Raw genomic sequence first — 16,646 nt, 5'->3', positions numbered from 1 at the left:
CACAGCCACCCCCCGGCCTCGTGCCTTCCCCATGGGGTTTTGGGGCGCGACGCGTTCCCCCCGTGGGAGCAATAAACAGCGGCAGAGCAGCCGGGCTGGGCTGTGACAGTGTCCTCTGTACTCGCTGGGGGTGTAACATGGGGGTGGGGGGCTGTTTTGGGGTGAGGGGGTGCAGATCTTGTCTCCTTGGGCCCTGGTGTCCCCCGAACCTGGTCTCCACCTTGGGCCTGCTGTCACCCCTGGGACTGCTGTTCCTTGGATCCAGTGCCCCTCCCTGTGTGGCCCAGTGGCTTTCTGGAAGCTGCTGTCCCCTTGGGTCTGGTATCCCCTAAACCTGGTGTCTACCCCCTTGGGCCCTGGTGTCCCCTGGGACCACTGTCCTCTGGATCTATTGGCTTTCTTCAACCTGGTGTCCCCTCTTGGGAACCTGGTGTCATCCCTGGTCCTGGCATCTCTTGGATCCGGTGCCCCCCACCCAGGGTGGTCCAGTGACCCCTCTGGTGCTGCTGTCACCCATGGGCCTGGTGCCACCCCTGGACCCAGTGTCATCCCCAGTTCTGCTGTGTCCATACCCAGTGTCCCTTGGAGCAGCGTCCCTCCTGGACCTGTTCTGGTGTCCCCCATAGGGTCCAGTGTCCCCGCTTTGGACTCAGTGCCCCTTAGACGCCATGCCCCTTACCTAGACTCGTGTCTCCTCCTGGGCCTGGTGTCCCTTGGACCCCGTGTCCCCCGAGCCCTATGTCCCCCCTGGTCCAGGCATCCCCTGGTGCTGTCCCCAGCCCCATGCACTGATCCCTACCCAGGACCCCATGGAAACTATCTGGGGCGGAGCCTGTCTCCTAGCCACGCCCCTTCGTTCATGCCACGCCCCTGCGACCCGCGCCCTAAGCCCCGCCCCCACACCACGCGCTGGGTCCTTCTTTAGCCACGCCCCCTTTGCGCTAAGCCACGCCCTGCGGACCGGGGCCCAGTGGTGATTTCCGGTTCCGGAGCGCAGGGAGGTGAGTGGCGGTGCCGCGGTTTCACGGGGTCCCGGTGGTTCCTGGGGGAAGGGGCGATCCCGGGGCGGTCCCATCCCGCGGCGGAGCCCCTCGGCCATGGCGAATCACCTGCGCTTCATCGGCCGCACCGTCATGGTGCAAAATGGTAACGTGGATGCGGCCTATGGAGCGCTGAGCAGGTGAGGGGCCGCGGCTGGGCCCGAGCGCGGGGCAGGGGCTGAGGGATCCTGAGCATCACAGGGGTTTGGGGCAGAAGGGGCTTCACAGCCCCCCTTCAGATCCGCCCTTTGCTGTGGGCTGGCTGCCCCCCACCAGCTCAGGTGGCCCAGGGACCCACCCGTGGCCCTGCTCTGCTCTCCTGCGCCTGGTGAAGTTGAGGGCAGATGATTATGTCCAAAATGTCCTGCCTCAGGGGCATCCCTACGTGCCCAAACTTATGGGAAAGGCTCCAGTGTACTCTATGGCACCCCAGAGCGCTCCCTAGCGTGCCTCAGTGCACTGTGGAGTGCCATGGAGGCCTTCTGGGACCCCTCTGTGTACTCCTGAGCACCCTAAATTACACCCAGAGCTCTCCAGTTTGCTCTGGGGCACTCTACAGGCTTCCCAGTGTTCCCAAATTCCTGGCAAAGGCACCCTAAACAACTCCCAGAGCACTCACTGCTGTTTTGGGGTCTTGTAGCAGAATGCTGGTGTTAGGTCACTTCAAGGCAAGGCTTTTCCTGGGCAGCTCTGGGTCCTGACACCTCTCTTTTCACAGCAGCACCTTCCTCCTTATTGTAGCCCACTCTTGGTTGTGATCTTGTGGAGTCAGATACGCTCCCAGCGCTGCAGTGATCTCAAGTTCTTACAGCAGAAGGAGCGCTTTGAGTCCTTGCAACCTCTCAGGTGCAGTGAGGAAGCAGCAATGTCTGGAATGCAACAGTTGTAAAGTTTGGGAGCTGACAGCAGATCTTTGCATTCCACTGCCGTACTCAAGGATCCCTGCAGGGCTCAGCACGAGGGAAAAAAGCTCATTTATTGCAAAATGAGTTTCATGGGTGGTCGAGCAGGTTGTGCAGAAGGCGGGACAATAAACGATGCGAGCTTTGGTCTTGAAATGCAAAGAGCAGCAAGCGGTGGCTCAGCAGGCACAGGGTTCAGTGAAAGGGGAGATCAAGGCTGTCCAGATGTTAAAAGCAGCTGGGCTGTGGGCAGCGCAGCAAGTGCCAGCGAGAGCACACCGGTGGGGAGGAGGAGGAGGAGGCCGTGGTTCTCTGGTGTCCCCTTCCCCGCAGGATCCTGACGCAGGACGGCATCATTGAGTCAGTGAAGCAGCGGCGCTACTACGAGAAGCCTTGCCGCAAGAGGCAGCGCCTGGCCTACGAGGCGTGCCGGCGCGTCTACAACGCTGAGATGGCGCGCAAGATCACCTTCCTCGCCCGCAAGAGCCGCGTGGACCCCTGGCTGGGCTGCTAGTGGGGCTGTGGCCGTCTGTCTGCGTGGCCGTCTGTCCGTTGGGCCGTGCATCTGTCCGTTAATAAAAGCTGTGTGCAGCTCTCTGGTTCAGCCACGCTCGGATGTCGGAGTCAGAGGGGTGGGGGGCACGGAGAAGCCCTGGTGGGCGTGGGTTTGGGGGTTTGTGGGCAGGACAGCTCCGTGTCCCGGTGCCGGCGGCGCCGTTCGCCCTCTCGTGGTCGTTTTCCTCCGCGCGCCTTTTCCACAGGCCGTTTCCCGCGCTCCCTCGTCACGTGCCGGGAGCTCGCGGCCTCACTTCCTCCCCGCGCTTCTTTCCCGGCAGCCCTCAGGAGGGTAGGCGCGCATGCGCAGCGCTGCCTCGGCAGCCGTTTCCGCTTCCGCCTCGACGTGCCGTCGCCGTCAGGGCCGCAGTCGCCGTCCGGGCCGGGGCCTGCGGGGGCCGCGCCCCGCCGCGGTGAGGGGCCGGGGGGAGGCGGGGGGCCGCGGCTGAGGGGAGCGGGGCGGGAAGGCCGCGGCCGGGCGGCTCTGAGGGGACGCGGGGCCCGGCTGTGACGCGCGGTGGCGGGGCGAGGCGAGGCCCCTCCGCCTGGCCCGGAGCCGGCCGGGAACCGCCGCGTTTGTGCGCTTAAATCCGAGGCTGCGGGTGGGGCTGAGCCTTCGGGGCTGAGGCAGCGAGCGCCGCGGGAATCAGTGAACTCGAAGTGTTAATTGGAACCGCTAATTTGAGCGGTCCCTTCAGGCGTGTAGGAGCTACGGGGCACCGAAGGGCTCCGTTTGTTTTGGCCGCAGCGCTGTGGGAGCAGCAGTTTCACGTTACCCATGTTTGGGGAAGCAACGTAGGGACGAAGGTCGGTGGATGCGTCCATGTGGGTGTTCCCTGCCCGTTTTCTGCACCTCGTGTGCCCGTGCAGTCCCGTAGAGCTCCAGGCACCAACGGTCGCAGGAGTTGGCCAAAGATGCCGATCGGGGGGGGGGGGGGAGGGCAATACCATTAGAGCAGTTACTCTTCTTTCTAGGTCCTTACTAATCGCAGAAGGTGAACAGGAATGTTAAGTTTAAGCCAAGCACAAATTATTTTAGTTTAGCCTTTCTGAGCAAGCATGCACAAAACTATATATAATACATCAGCAGTGCTGGTATGTCATAGTACTTAATTTTCTTGATGCATTTTGAGTCTCAGTTAACTTCATCCTGAAGTGTTGCGTACTTAAAAGTCTGGACTTACTGATGGGATGCTGTAATAGTGTTCCTTTGGGTGTATCTGATGCCGCTTTTTAATGTATCTCAGTGAAAGCCACTGTAAAAAATGCAAGGCTGCAAGGTGTTTCCAACCTCCTCCCTGTGGGTTGTTAGGAGCTCTCCAGCTGAGGCTTTGACCCCCCTTTGTTGCTCTTTCAGACCTTTAGGTTTACTTCTCTTGGCTGTTTGTCACTTTGTTACAACATCGGGGATCTTAGTTCTGACTTGTAGGAATGATGACTGTATTGTAGGTGCTGTTTGCTTTCATTTTAAGCAGACCTGTGTTAAGGTGAAGGCTCTGCAAGGCTTTTCCTGCGGGCAAGAAACGTTGAGGTCAAACATATTTCCTTAAGAAGATTTTCTCCTGTTTCCAGATAAAGGAGACTTGGTTTCTAAATCAGATTAGTGCCTGGCCGCGTAATTAAACATTATTACATCCGCTTCATTGCAGCTTACGTTAGAAGTGCAAGAAGTACTAACGATTAACGGTGAGAAATTATTGTCTTGAATCTGCCATTTGGAGTCGGGCTCAAGAGGAGCCAACGGGGAAGGGCAGCGTTGCTGATCTGCTGCTTCAGTTAAGCTGCAAACACAGAGGCAGTTGAGCGTGTGCTGAACGTTAAGTATCAGTAAACCTGTTGCCTAAATGGGATTGCTGAGTTACCCCTGGGCATTACTGGGAGGCAGCCTGCAGCAAGGGGCTGGGAGTGTGCTCAGAGTTGTTTGGGAACCTCACGGGAAAGGGAGGAACTCAGGTTGAGCCAGGTACGTGTGAGACATTGCTGTATTTGCTTGAGGCGTTGCTTAACTGACATTGTACATGATAAGCTTCTGGTCACTCTCCTAAAACCGTTTGGTTTGTGGAGCATCAGTAAGGGCTGGCATGCATGTAGCTAACAGCTGCGCCAGGCTGCGTTAGCAGGAAACCAAGGGCTGAAGCCACACCAAGACCAAGCTTTTCTTCTCCTGTTTGTGAGAAGCTGCATGTGGAAGTGGATCCTGACATACAAGAACTGGAAGACGCTTGCCTTACATTCTCCCAGCTCCCTTAAGGGAAGGGTGGTTTTGTGCTGGTGGGGTTTAGGAGATTGAGGACTTCACTGTGGCCATCTGAGAGCAGAGTTTCTCTGCTCACAGTCTTATGCTGCATCTTGTCTGTTCTATTCTACTGAGTCCTCTGTGTGGCTCATGTAATTTTAGCATATGTTTTAAAAATAAGGGAATAAAAACAATCTCCAGAAGTTTTCACCAGCTGTAAGCTCTCTCTTTAATGCACCAAAATAATGATAATCTGGTACTTCGTTTTATTCATCTCTGGTTGTCTTGACTGTTTTCTTTACAGGTACAAGCAAGATATCGAAGTTCAGCTACTAGTGAAAATGTCACTCTCCAAAAGGGAATTGGATGAGCTGAAGCCATGGATCGAGAAGACAGTGAAGCGAGTGCTGGGTTTCTCCGAGCCCACTGTGGTCACCGCAGCACTGAACTGCGTTGGGAAGGGCATGGACAAGAAGAAAGCAGCAGGTATGTCCCAGCCCCACGCTCCTGTAAGAAGCAATCAGGCCCTTTGACAGAAAGAAACATATACAATATGCACGTAAGAAACAGATTGTGTTCTGAAATGAGAGAGCGTGCTGGCGTCACCCGTTTCTAGACATTGTGTTGCGTTTGAAGCAGCCTCAGATCAGGTTTAAGCTCTTTCCCTCCATCTCTGGGAGGCTGAGCTCGTGCTGCTGGTCGCAGCTGCGTGGCAGGTTGTGGTTTTGTTGCCACTCAAGTCTGTCAGTGTCTGGGAGATGGATGCCATCTGTGCAGATGTGAAGGCAGATTTGTGTTGAGCTGCTTTTATACTTAAAACCAAAGCTAAACAAACCCTGGAGCTCTCATGTGTACCTCTGTGCACAGTGATAGGGATAAGGCCTGACAGCCTGGATAAGGCAGAGGTAAGTGCATGCAAACAGGTGAGACAAGTTCAAAAGCTTTGGGATATGTTGCAGAAACAGATAAAAGGAATTCAAAATCTTTTTTTTTTTTTTTTTGCTAAAGGAATTTAAAATTATAATTTAATCCCTATTGCTAATTGTTGTTTGTTTGTTTTTTTACCATTAGACCCTTATTTTTTTTTTATCTAGTGGAGGTCTGGACTCCAATACAGTGGGTTTAAACTCCTGACACAGGATGTCCTTTTGTTTGCCCTTTTTCTTAACTCCAGGTGTCAGCACCTGCAGATCCCAGAGGCTTCCTGAGCCCTGGTTGCATTAGTTGGGTCAAAGCCACCTTTAAAAAAGTGTTTTACGGCTTTGCAGAAGTCTGTGTGAGTTCTCTGTTCTCCCACTCATCCTGAGCAGTGAATTTTGCCATTTACACAACTCGTCTTCTTTCTCAGACCATCTCAAGCCCTTTCTTGATGACTCCACCCTGCGATTTGTGGACAAGCTCTTTGAAGCAGTGGAGGAAGGACGAAGCTCCAGGCACTCAAAATCCAATAGTGACCGGAATCGGAAGCGAGAGCTAAAGGTGAGCCAAGGACTAATTATTGATTATGGTTTTCTGTTGTTTGGTGGCTTTGGAGGCATCACTGGTACTCTGTCACACTTTCCTCTTCCAGAGAGGTACATCTTATAATGCTTAAAGTTCAAGAGAAAAGACCCTTCTCCATGATGAAGTGTGTGAGCCTTTACCTTTCAGTTCTCTTTACCTTCTGACGAGGCAGTGGAACGCTGTCCTTGGTGGTGTCCAAGGTGGAAGCCTGGGCTTTTGGTTTCTTTAACAATTTCTGCTAGGCTCGTGCAAGGAAGTAACTCTTATAGCAGGGCTCCATCTCTGTTTCCTCTCGTACTCGTTACTATTGCATTTGGCAGTACTGAGTCTTGGCTGCCTTGCAAACTGGCAGCCTGGGGTAGAGTGTCCCACCTCACAGTAACTTCTTGTTCTTCTTCCTTGCTCTGACTAGCTGCATTTCAGTCTGCCAGCTGATGGTGCCCGTTTGCAAGTGAATGGGTCTTTCTGTGTTGAGTGAGCTGATGGGTTTTCATTCTCTTTTCCATCTGGAATCCACAGAGGGCAATCGTTGGCAACCTCTTTTCCCCCACCATAGCACAAGGTTGATTACAGCAGGGATGTAATAGTTCTCTGGTGTTTCTCCCATCTAACGCTTGTCTGGGATGGGGAAAGCTCATGCATCCAAACCTGTTTTCACCTCCTTTGTTCTCTTGAAGACTTTACTCGCCACCTTCTGGAAATCCATTTTTTTCATCACTCGCATACTGAGTTTAAAAGTGGCTACTCTACATGCTGTTCCCTGCTTACAAAGTAAGTTTCCTTTGACTTTTTTCTGAGGTTCCTATTTTATGGTAAACTGTATTGCTCTGTTACAGTTTGTTTAGTCAGCAGCTAACCTCAGTTATCTAGAATAATCCTTTTCAGATTTCAGTTTGTTCCTTCTCGGATGTGTTGGGAGACAGCTCCCTATTTTCAGTTAGAAACTTGCTTTTCCTCTCACTCTCTGGAGGAGGTTTTAAAACCTGCCAGAGATGGGCCTCCTCTAGACTTCACATACATTCATCCTTTAAGGAACAGTGTATTTAGGCAGTTTCCATCCTGCCTGTTTCAGTACAGCCTGAGTGGCAGTAGTGCAACCTCATTTAGTGATCTGGAGAGGTCTGGATTTGGATGTTCTGGTGAACATTGTAGCTTAGAGGACTACAGCTTTCTGTAGCTTTCTTGGTCAGAACAGAGGTGCCAATAAGCATCTTTCAAATATTTCTGTTCTGTGGTTCCACTTTAATTTGGGTTTTAGCCTGTCACACTTACTTGTCATGCCACGCTGCCTCTAGTAAGCAAGGTTTTGACAAGGCTGTTTTCTCCTAGCTGTGCCCCTCAATGCTTTGCTTTTAACCTCCTGGGGAGACAGCAGAGAGATAGTAACATCGTGCATCATATTGCTGCATAGCAGTAAGACCTCAGCTACAGCGTTGTAGGGAGATTTGTGCACGTTAGCAGTGCCACAGGACAGTACAAGTCCTGCATTTCTTCAGAAGTTAAATTCAGAATTGCCTGTTATTGCATCTGGCTTCAAACTGCCATGTCCTCTCATCTTCCTTGTGGCAGTGCCCAGTGCACTGTAAAACAGAGGGAGGGGAGGGAGCAAGCAGTGTCCTGTTGCAGCCTGGCAAGCTGTCTCACGCTGCACATTGAGGCAGGGGTGCAGCTGGGTGTGGGGTTGGTGACTTTTCTCCAGCGAAACATCTGCTTGGATGTCCTTCGTGACCGCAGATGGTTGATGGTGTTCTTGGCTTCTAAGCTAACCCAACGCAGGCCTGGGACGCAGCAGAGCAGACCTGTCCTCATCTCTTGGTTACTGGTCTGGAGGCAGGCATCCAGCCTGCCTTCTCATCAACCTCTGTCTCTGGAATTACGTGTCTTGGAGATCCTTCATCGAGATCTGTCCTCACCCTGCTGTAAAGTGAAACAATTGAGTGAGGCTGTCATATCGTGGTCATGTGTCAAATGACTTTTCCCACCACCACTGTGGGTTTTAGGGTTGAATTTATACTTACACGCTTAGATCTGTAGCATCGGGAAGTGAATGAATTCAGGATGCTACTTACTGGTCGTATTGGCTGTCTTCAGCGTTCTGGCTGGCCTTCCTCCTCTCTCCTTGGTTAACTCTTGTGGGGTAGGTCATTGCTTGGGAAGTTTCAGGAACTAAAACGTAATGGTTTACACACTTTATACTATGGGCAAGTCCTTTCTCTTGAACTTGTAGGTTTTCCAAGAAGTACCTGTGTCTGGATGAGGATGTGTCCTTGTAGAATATGAACCATTATAGTGAAGAAGGGATTTCAACTAACGCTTACAACCGGTTTGTATATTTTCATTTCCAATAACGCTCTCGCACACAATACAGTAACACAATTGCATGGACAAATCCAGTTCACCATACACAAAACTGACACTGACTAAATGAAATCCATGGCCACCAACACACAAGCTGGGGAGCACTTGAATGGCACGTTTTGCCAGTTCCCCAAGCACAGGGCTCTGTGTAAAGCACACTTCTGTTTAGTGAGATGGATGCTTAATGCAAGTCCATTGGTGTGATCAGTGCTCCACTTGCTCTCTGAACTGTGCTTCTTAAAAGCGTCTCAGCATCTGGTTCAGAGCTGGAGTCTGCTGGGTCAGGCTGTGAGGAAATGCTGCAGGTATCTCCCTGCCTCCAGGGTCTGGGGCCGTGTTCTCCCTTTGGTCAGAACATGGTAGGATGGAGTAGCTTCCATTTTCACCCCCTCTGAAGTTGACTGAAGCTACAGGCACCCTTTGGGCCCGGTCAGGTTAGTTTGTGTGCAGGCTTTCTCCATCTCTCTGAGTCGCTGAGTGAGATCTTACATCTCCTCAGTTCCAAAAATCCCTTGACCACCTAAGAAAGCAATGGTGGCTTTTACACAGCCATGTCCCTGGCATGTCTCCTGTCCTTTAAGCTACTGGATGGCTCATCATTGATGCTTCTCTTGTGGAGAACCAGGGCACAGGCTTCATGTGGGACTACCAGTTAGGCCGGCCTGTGAGTGCCACCCTGGAAACTCAGACACGGTGCAGTGCTGACCTTTCAGTGCTGGATTTAATTCTCGTGGTGGTTTCTTGTCCTAAAATAGTGTTCACGATGGAAATTCTTAGCTTTTAACCAGTTTTGTTTTTCACTGCTTTTACTTCAGGATGTGTTTGGTGATGACTCCGAGGTATCCAAAGAATCTTCCGGTGTCAAGAAACGGCGCATACCACGATTTGAGGAGGTTGAGGATGAGCCTGAGGTTATTCCAGGCCCGCCATCAGAAAGCCCTGGAATGCTGACCAAGCTGCAGGTCAGTCTGACTGGGCTGTGTTACATCAGCTCTGTCTCCAGAACAGTGCTGTCCGCCTCTGAGATCTTGAATCCTGATACGGTTTAATGTTTGTTTTATCCTGATTCACAAGCTGTGCAAGCAAATGGCAAGTTGCTTTTGATGGTCCTTTGTTTGCTGCAGTTGCTGCCAGTCTTCTCTTCACATAGCTCCCTGCCTCTTGTGCACTGGGCTAACGACAATGTGAAGTCTTCAAGCGGGGAAAGTTTGGATGTTCTCTTTGCATAAGCTGGGGTAAACAAGAGGAGAAAGTCTTAGTAGACAGTGCCTGCACTGTTAGTCTCCTTTATTAGAGCTGGCAGTCATCAGTTAAAGCAGCTTGATACAGTTGTCTTCTCATTAAGCTGGCTTGAACTCATTTGCAGCTGTAAAGGGGTGCAAAAGGGTGCTGGTGACCTTGTCCCTCCTTCCAATAGAATGGAGAAAAATTCACTGTCCAATTTCATTTCCACAGATCAAACAGATGATGGAGGCAGCCACTCGACAGATCGAAGAGAGGAAAAAGCAGCTGAGCTTCATCAGTCCTCCAACACCACAGGTAGCTGCTGGAATTAGCAGGCTGCTGCTGTAGCATGCAGCTATGACGTGTTGACCCGGATGTGTTAGAACATCTGTGTAACAGAAGTTATTTCTCTGTCAACAGCCAAAAATTTCTTCTTCATCCCAATCGGAACGTCTCCCCATCGGCAACACGATCCAGCCCTCCCAGGCAGCAACCTTCATGAATGATGCCATTGAGAAGGCCAGGAAAGCTGCCGAGCTGCAGGCCCGAATTCAGGCTCAGCTGGCCTTGAAACCAGGGCTTATCGGCAATGCCAACATGGTGGGGCTGGCCAATCTGCACGCCATGGGGATCGCACCGCCGTGAGTAGCCACTGTTTTTCTGAACACTAATCCTGACAATGGAAGTTCCAGATTGTTAGTAGAGGGTCTGGCCAAAGGGTTTCCCCAGTGCACCGTCAGTTCTAGCGGCTCTTTAGTGGCTGCTGAAGGAATAAATACGTTACAGGGGTGGAATGGAGGTTACTCCTTCCCTGAGCAACACTCAACTTCTGTACATGAGATTCGAGTCCTTTCTGGCCGTATAGAGACCTGAATAGTACGAAGAAGCCATTCACAAAATTTTCGCAAGTTATGGGTCTGGTGCTCAGTATGGGAATATGGCTCTCAATTCCTTTCAATTAATACTATAGTCACACTTTAATGTATTTGTTTTGCCACCAGGAAGGTGGAATTGAAGGATCAGACAAAGCCTACGCCACTGATCTTGGATGAACAAGGCCGAACTGTTGATGCGACTGGTAAAGAGATTGAATTGACTCACCGCATGCCAACCCTAAAAGCAAACATCAGAGCTGTGAAGAGAGAGCAGTTCAAACAACAGCTTAAAGAAAAGCCCTCGGAAGATATGGAATCGAACACTTACTTTGACCCCCGGGTCTCCATAACCCCAGCCCAGCGTCAGAAACGCACCTTTAAGTTCCATGAAAAAGGCAAATTTGAGAAAATTGCCCAGAGGTTGCGAACGAAGGTATTTGAGGTCTTGCCATGCTAACTGACAGCACAGAAATGAGGGTTTGGTTCAGGATGGGAGTTGACTCTCCTCTCCTGGGATGTGAAGGGAGCTGTGTTCACTTGAGTAAGAAGCTTTTTGCTAAAGTCACGCCTCACTTTTTTGTCAACGTCGTTCTTATTGAAAAGGCAGAGTTCCAAGTAAGAATATATTTGTGGAAGGCACGTCCTCACTTGACAAAATTGATTTGTTGGCTTTTTTTGACAAAGGATTGAAAAATTCCAAAGAGAATAGATAGTTCTCTGGCCAAGTCGCCTTTCTACGGAAGTGATTGCCTCAGAGGTGCAGATTTAAAAGAATCTTGGTAAACTGCCCAAATTTGTGGGAAAAATGGGAGAGAACAGCTTCATTAGACAGAAAAGCCCAGGGGTGTGATGCCCAGGGAGGCGTTATTTTGGGATCATTCCGTTCTAGAAGGTTCAGTAATAACACCAAATTTTTAGCAAGTTTGTTAGAAAAAGCACTTCATCTTCTCGTGTTGTGACGTTTCCTCTGCAGTTTGCTTCAGATTTAAGTACTTTTTTACATTTACATGTTAGAAGATGCATACATACTATGCTTTTCCTGAAGTTGTGCTATTTCAGAATGACCTTTATGTGCCACTTTCCTCTGCTTGTTCTCAGGCTCAACTAGAAAAGCTGCAGGCAGAGATCTCTCAGGCTGCCAGAAAGACAGGGATACACACTTCTACCAAGCTGGCTCTTATAACCCCTAAAAAGGAGCTGAAAGAGGGGGAGATCCCAGAGATAGAGTGGTGGGACTCGTACATCATCCCTAACGGCCTTGATCTGTAAGTATTTTATGTACCAGGCTTTGATTGTTCTCCTGCAGGAGGAAACTGGGAGTTTCTTGGGGATAGTGTGGGGGTCTCTGGAGCACATTGGCAAATTATGCTGGGCACATCTGCTTGATCTATTGAATTCTGCCACAGAACCTGAGATTCGGGAGGGCGCTGGGTTTGCTCCCAGGTCTCTCCAGGGGTGTTGGTAGGCAGCTGCCCTTCTCCTTTGTCGGAGGCAGCATTCCTCCGGGGACTGAGGATGTGACCACCTTTCAGTTAGAGTGATTGTTTGGCCCCAAGTTGGTTGTGTGCTTTCTCAAGCACAAGTGCAGGCTACTCACAAGTCTCATTGACAGTAGGGATGTGGCAAGCCTGTCTCCCAGCTGAAATGTGTGTGGATATTCCACTGGGGAACACATCTATGCTGCATGCCGCTGTTTTATGCTTTGGGTAGAGGTTTGTGCATGTCAAATACCTGCCGCGATTTGTCCAAGGGAAGTGTTATTTTTTTTCCATGGCTTGTGTTTAAGGGAATGCAGGAATCCAGGCTGGGAGGTTTGCTATGATGCCCAACTCTCTCCTTTCTAGAAAAGGCGGAACGTCTTCAAAGAAAGATGAATACTTTGGAATCACAAACCTCGTGGAGCACCCAGCACAGCTCAACCCACCAGGTACTACCCTGTAACATTCTGGTCTCAGACTTTGCCCAATGTGGTTGACTATATAGAAAATACTCCCAAAAGGTTAACACTTGGCAAGGTGAACCAGTGTGCATGCCCCAAGCTGTGGAATGTGACACTGATTTGTCTCTTATCCCCGTGAGGAAAAGAAATAATGTGAAAGCAAATATGGAAGTTCTGCAAAAACAGCCAAAATGGGAAGGGAAAGCCTCCGTTTTTGAGAAGTTGGTATAACATTTCTTTTTATCTTGCCTTGTTTCTCTTTGCAGTGGACAGTGACACACCAGTGACCTTGGGTGTTTATTTAACTAAGAAAGAGCAGAAGAAGTTACGACGACAGACTCGGAGAGAAGCCCAGAAGGAGCTACAGGAGAAAGTCAGGCTGGGCCTGATGCCACCTCCAGAGCCCAAAGGTGAGTGGCAGCTACAGCATGCAGAGAGCCAGGCTAACACAGGCCATTAGCTGCCCAACTGTGAACATGGTTGGGAATTGCAGCAGGAGTGCATCTATCACTGACTGTGTTAGTATAATCTGGTACCTACACACATTTATTTATATAAGCCTGTGAATATGCTGGGTATTTCTGTGAAATATGACATGTCGTTGCCATACTTCATGGCAAATGAGTCTGATGGGAACCTCTCTCAGTTCCTCTCTCATTTTCCTTGCAGTAAGAATTTCAAACTTGATGCGAGTACTGGGGACAGAGGCTGTTCAGGACCCAACAAAAGTGGAAGCTCATGTTAGAGCACAGATGGCAAAGAGACAGAAGTAAGTGGCACGCTGTACTATTTTTTTGTTTGTTCTTTCTGGGTGGACTTTGTGGTGATGCTGCATTTGTTCCTAGAGAATGAAGTTCCAGAACTGATGTAGCAAAGCAAGAGCAGTTTGATTTGCATGTGTGTTTGTGTCTGCTGCGCTTGCAGTTTATTCCAGCTGTCTTGAATGAACCCCTCAAGGCCCTGAGTGGGGATTTGGGTCTGAGTGATCGATTTTTGGCACTGGAAAGTGGTTTTGTGCCCAGTATTAAATGAGTTTCCTACTGTGATCATGATTGACATGACAGTTGTTACCAGTGAACACATTTATGGAAGAATTGGACTGGTGACTGGATTAAAAGAGCCCGTGTGCTTTTAATTCAGGAATCTGGGTAGAATTTTAAGCTGTTTTGGGATCCATTCTGTACTTCAGGATTGAAGAATCTGTTTCAGTGTGGTGACGGGTACATTGTAGGCTGCATTTTTGCTTATTGCTGTGTCTTTTTGTATCCAGAGCTCACGAAGAAGCAAATGCTGCAAGAAAACTGACAGCAGAACAACGAAAAGCAAAAAAGATTAAAAAGCTCAAAGAAGATGTTTCACAGGGAGTTCACATAGCTGTGTACAGGTGAGTGCTGGGCTGTGTGCTCTTGATGGATGTTTGTCCTTGTGTCAGTTTATAAACAGACTCGAGAAATGCTCCATAGAAACATGTGCTACTAAAGAAAAGTGTCCTTTAGCCTACTTGATGCATTGATGTGCAGAAATCCTAAGAGAATTTCAAGATCTAAACAATAGCTCTGTTTTTCCACAAACAGCTGTGTTTTATCCTGTCCTTAGGGTCAGAAACTTGAGCAATCCAGCGAAAAAATTCAAAATCGAGGCGAATGCTGGCCAGCTGTACTTAACAGGAGTGGTGGTTCTACACAAAGATGTCAACGTGGTCGTGGTAGAAGGAGGTGAGGACTTCAGAGGCAGGTTTTGGTCTCAGCATAATGTTCAAAAGCTTGCTTTTGCAAAAATTATATGCGTGTGAAAATAACAGAGTTACGGAAGAACAAGGAAGTGAGGAGGCACTTTGAAACTCCTTTCATTATTGTTTTAACGGCACTAGTACTGACTACAGAGGAGAGCAGTATGAGCCATAGGAAAAACAGAACGTTTGATGCTGATGGAAAATGCGTTTGATTTAAATCATCCATTCAGAGTCCAATGCAGTTACTCACAGTTTGGCTGGAAGGGCCTGGCTTTGTTGTACTTGTGTCTGATCAGCTGAGCATGCTCTGAAAGGCTTCGTTGTGTGTTTGTGGGTGTTGATCAGCTTCTGCTGCTTTTTAAAATCTCCTAAAAAATGAAGGTTAAGGAACTGTGTGAATGTGAGTCTCAATTCTCCCCAGGCCCAAAAGCACAGAAGAAATTCAAACGTCTCATGCTTCATCGAATAAAATGGGATGAACAAACATCAAACACCAAGGGAGAGGGTAAGTATAAAACTCTGTGGGGAAGGAGGTAGTAACAGATAAATGTCGTAGCTGCTGGACTGTTGAAGCAGTGGTGGGGGATTCTGCGGGACTAGAATTTGTTGTTTTTTTTTTCAGATGATGACGAGTCTGATGAGGAGTCTGTTAAGAAAACAAACAAATGCTCTCTGGTTTGGGAGGTGAGTGGCAGTTCTGGTTCGGTAGGAGTTCTGGGAGCTTAGGCAGGGTGGAAGCTCACCCTGCCTAACTGAACGGCTGAGGCAGAAACAACCAAGATGTTCTTCAGCTTTGTACGAAATGGAAATCTACTGATCTGACTCATACTGTCCACATTTCTTAAACTGTAGCAGAATTACACAGTTTAGGGTAGATACTCGTAACCCGTGCTTCTGCAACAGTCAGGTTAATTGCTTGTTGAACTGTAAAAACCTTTATTCTCCGGTTCCTTGAGCCGTTTAGTTTTATTTCGGTTACTTTGTCCCACAGACATGTTGAAATGAGTCCCTTTCCTCTTCCAGGGCACAGCAAAGGATCGCAGTTTTGGCGAAATGAAATTTAAGCAGTGCCCCACTGAAAACATGGCACGGGAGCACTTTAAAAAACACGGAGCAGAGCACTACTGGGACCTGGCTCTGAGCGAGTCCGTGCTGGAATCCACAGACTGAGGGTGCTGCTGCCCCGGCACCCCTCTTCGTTTGAGAACAATACCTCGTGGGAACTTGGACGACCCCTTCCTCCCCTCCGCTCTTCGCAGTACAGGGAGTATGATTAAAGAAATATTTTTTAAAACAAATCAGTTACACTTGTTTTCTGGATAAATTCAGCTCTTGGAGGTGCCGATGCAAACCTGCTGGCAGCCAGGCTGCCCCCGGCTGCGCTGTAGTGTCTCTGACCTTCTCTGGAAAGAATTGTTTTGGAGCAGAGGGGGAGAAATTGTTTTCAAAGATGTCTTTGTCCCCTCAGGAGCCAACCCGCGGCCTCAGCCCGAGGTACGAAGGCCTCAGCGCCCTGTCGGGAGGTGCAGGGGGTCGGTGTGGGGCAGCGCAAGGGGCGGGGAGGAGCACTTGGTGTTTGTAAAGCAGAGTAGGAGACGGGGACTTAGCCCACATCCTATATTTACATAATAAACTTTTTTTGTAAAAGCTGAAGCCGCGTTCAGTTTGTGTGAATTTCTGGCAGGGTTTGGAGCAGCGCAGACTGGGGACTTCGCTCTGGTGCTTTAACCAACGCTTGATCTCAGGGCGGTGCACCCTGGGAAGGGCAGCTCAGCCGCTTGTGGCCTTCTGCGCAGCAGTGTGGGGCTCGTGCTGCCCCCAGAACGCGGGTTCGGGCGGAACGGCCCCGCTACTCCGGGGCCCTTCTCGCTCCCCCGAACGCGCCACAGCGCAGTAGGCAGCCATCTTGGCCGCGGGGCAGGCCGGGAGCAGAGCGCCCCGCTGCGAGGAGAAGGCTGCGCAGAGCGCAGGCGCGAAGGGGAGGGAGGACGGCGGGGTGGGGCGGCGCATGCGCCTTGCCCGGGAGGGCGGGCGGTGGCGCATGCGCGGCGTAGAGGCGGTGGTGGGGGGGCGCCGCCGAGGCCGTGTGAGGGAGCCTGGCACAAAATGGCGGCGGGGGGGCGGGCGCTGCGCGCGGAGGGGGCCGGCGAGTGACCGCGCCACCACCGCACCTCATCCGCCGTCCGGGGGGGCGAAGGGGAGACGGCCCCGTGCGGCCGCCGAACCGACCTCTGAGCGCGGCCGCCTCTCGGTGTGGGGCCGGCACGGGCCGCCTCGTTCCC

General features: G+C 50.5%; 2 protein-coding genes across 4 annotated transcripts; both read left to right on the top strand.

Moving 5' to 3' along the window:
• On the top strand, window positions 1,049–2,546 carry MRPS21 (mitochondrial ribosomal protein S21). Its single transcript, XM_021376565.1, has 2 exons — window positions 1,049–1,180; window positions 2,276–2,546. Exons 1-2 carry the CDS (start codon window positions 1,098–1,100, stop codon window positions 2,454–2,456), a joined length of 264 nt encoding a protein of 87 aa, XP_021232240.1. The 5' UTR covers window positions 1,049–1,097; the 3' UTR covers window positions 2,457–2,546.
• PRPF3 (pre-mRNA processing factor 3) lies at window positions 2,535–15,667 on the top strand. Of its 3 annotated transcripts, XM_021376556.1 has the most exons (16): window positions 2,535–2,910; window positions 5,038–5,219; window positions 6,082–6,212; window positions 9,410–9,556; window positions 10,050–10,133; window positions 10,239–10,459; window positions 10,820–11,126; window positions 11,792–11,958; window positions 12,538–12,620; window positions 12,899–13,042; window positions 13,302–13,401; window positions 13,903–14,016; window positions 14,229–14,347; window positions 14,786–14,869; window positions 14,987–15,048; window positions 15,388–15,667. In XM_021376556.1, the coding sequence occupies exons 1-16, from the start codon at window positions 2,558–2,560 to the stop codon at window positions 15,532–15,534; spliced, it is 2,445 nt and encodes an 814-aa protein (XP_021232231.1). In that variant the 5' UTR covers window positions 2,535–2,557; the 3' UTR covers window positions 15,535–15,667. The 3 variants fall into 3 exon arrangements, with proteins under 3 accessions (XP_021232231.1, XP_021232232.1, XP_021232233.1); XM_021376557.1 differs by lacking the exons at window positions 2,535–2,910; window positions 5,038–5,219 and adding an exon at window positions 8,464–8,559 and having other exon boundaries at window positions 6,079–6,212; XM_021376558.1 differs by lacking the exons at window positions 2,535–2,910; window positions 5,038–5,219; window positions 6,082–6,212 and adding exons at window positions 6,849–7,007; window positions 8,464–8,559.

This window comes from Numida meleagris, chromosome 24, assembly GCF_002078875.1.
Source record: "Numida meleagris isolate 19003 breed g44 Domestic line chromosome 24, NumMel1.0, whole genome shotgun sequence".
Taxonomy (NCBI): Eukaryota; Metazoa; Chordata; class Aves; order Galliformes; family Numididae; genus Numida; species Numida meleagris.
This window is presented reverse-complemented; position numbering and strand designations above follow the sequence as displayed.

Bases quoted from the DNA above. Each gene is read 5' to 3' on its own strand.
- MRPS21 (XM_021376565.1), top strand. From the start codon at position 1,098: ATGGCGAATCACCTGCGCTTCATCGGCCGCACCGTCATGGTGCAAAAT. The intron at 1,181-2,275 runs GTGAGGGGCCGC...CCTTCCCCGCAG, and splicing joins GCCTATGGAGCGCTGAGCAG to GATCCTGACGCAGGACGGCA.
- PRPF3 (XM_021376556.1), top strand. From the start codon at position 2,558: ATGTCGGAGTCAGAGGGGTGGGGGGCACGGAGAAGCCCTGGTGGGCGT. The intron at 12,621-12,898 runs GTACTACCCTGT...TTCTCTTTGCAG, and splicing joins AGCACAGCTCAACCCACCAG to TGGACAGTGACACACCAGTG. The intron at 13,402-13,902 runs GTAAGTGGCACG...TTTTGTATCCAG, and splicing joins CAGATGGCAAAGAGACAGAA to AGCTCACGAAGAAGCAAATG.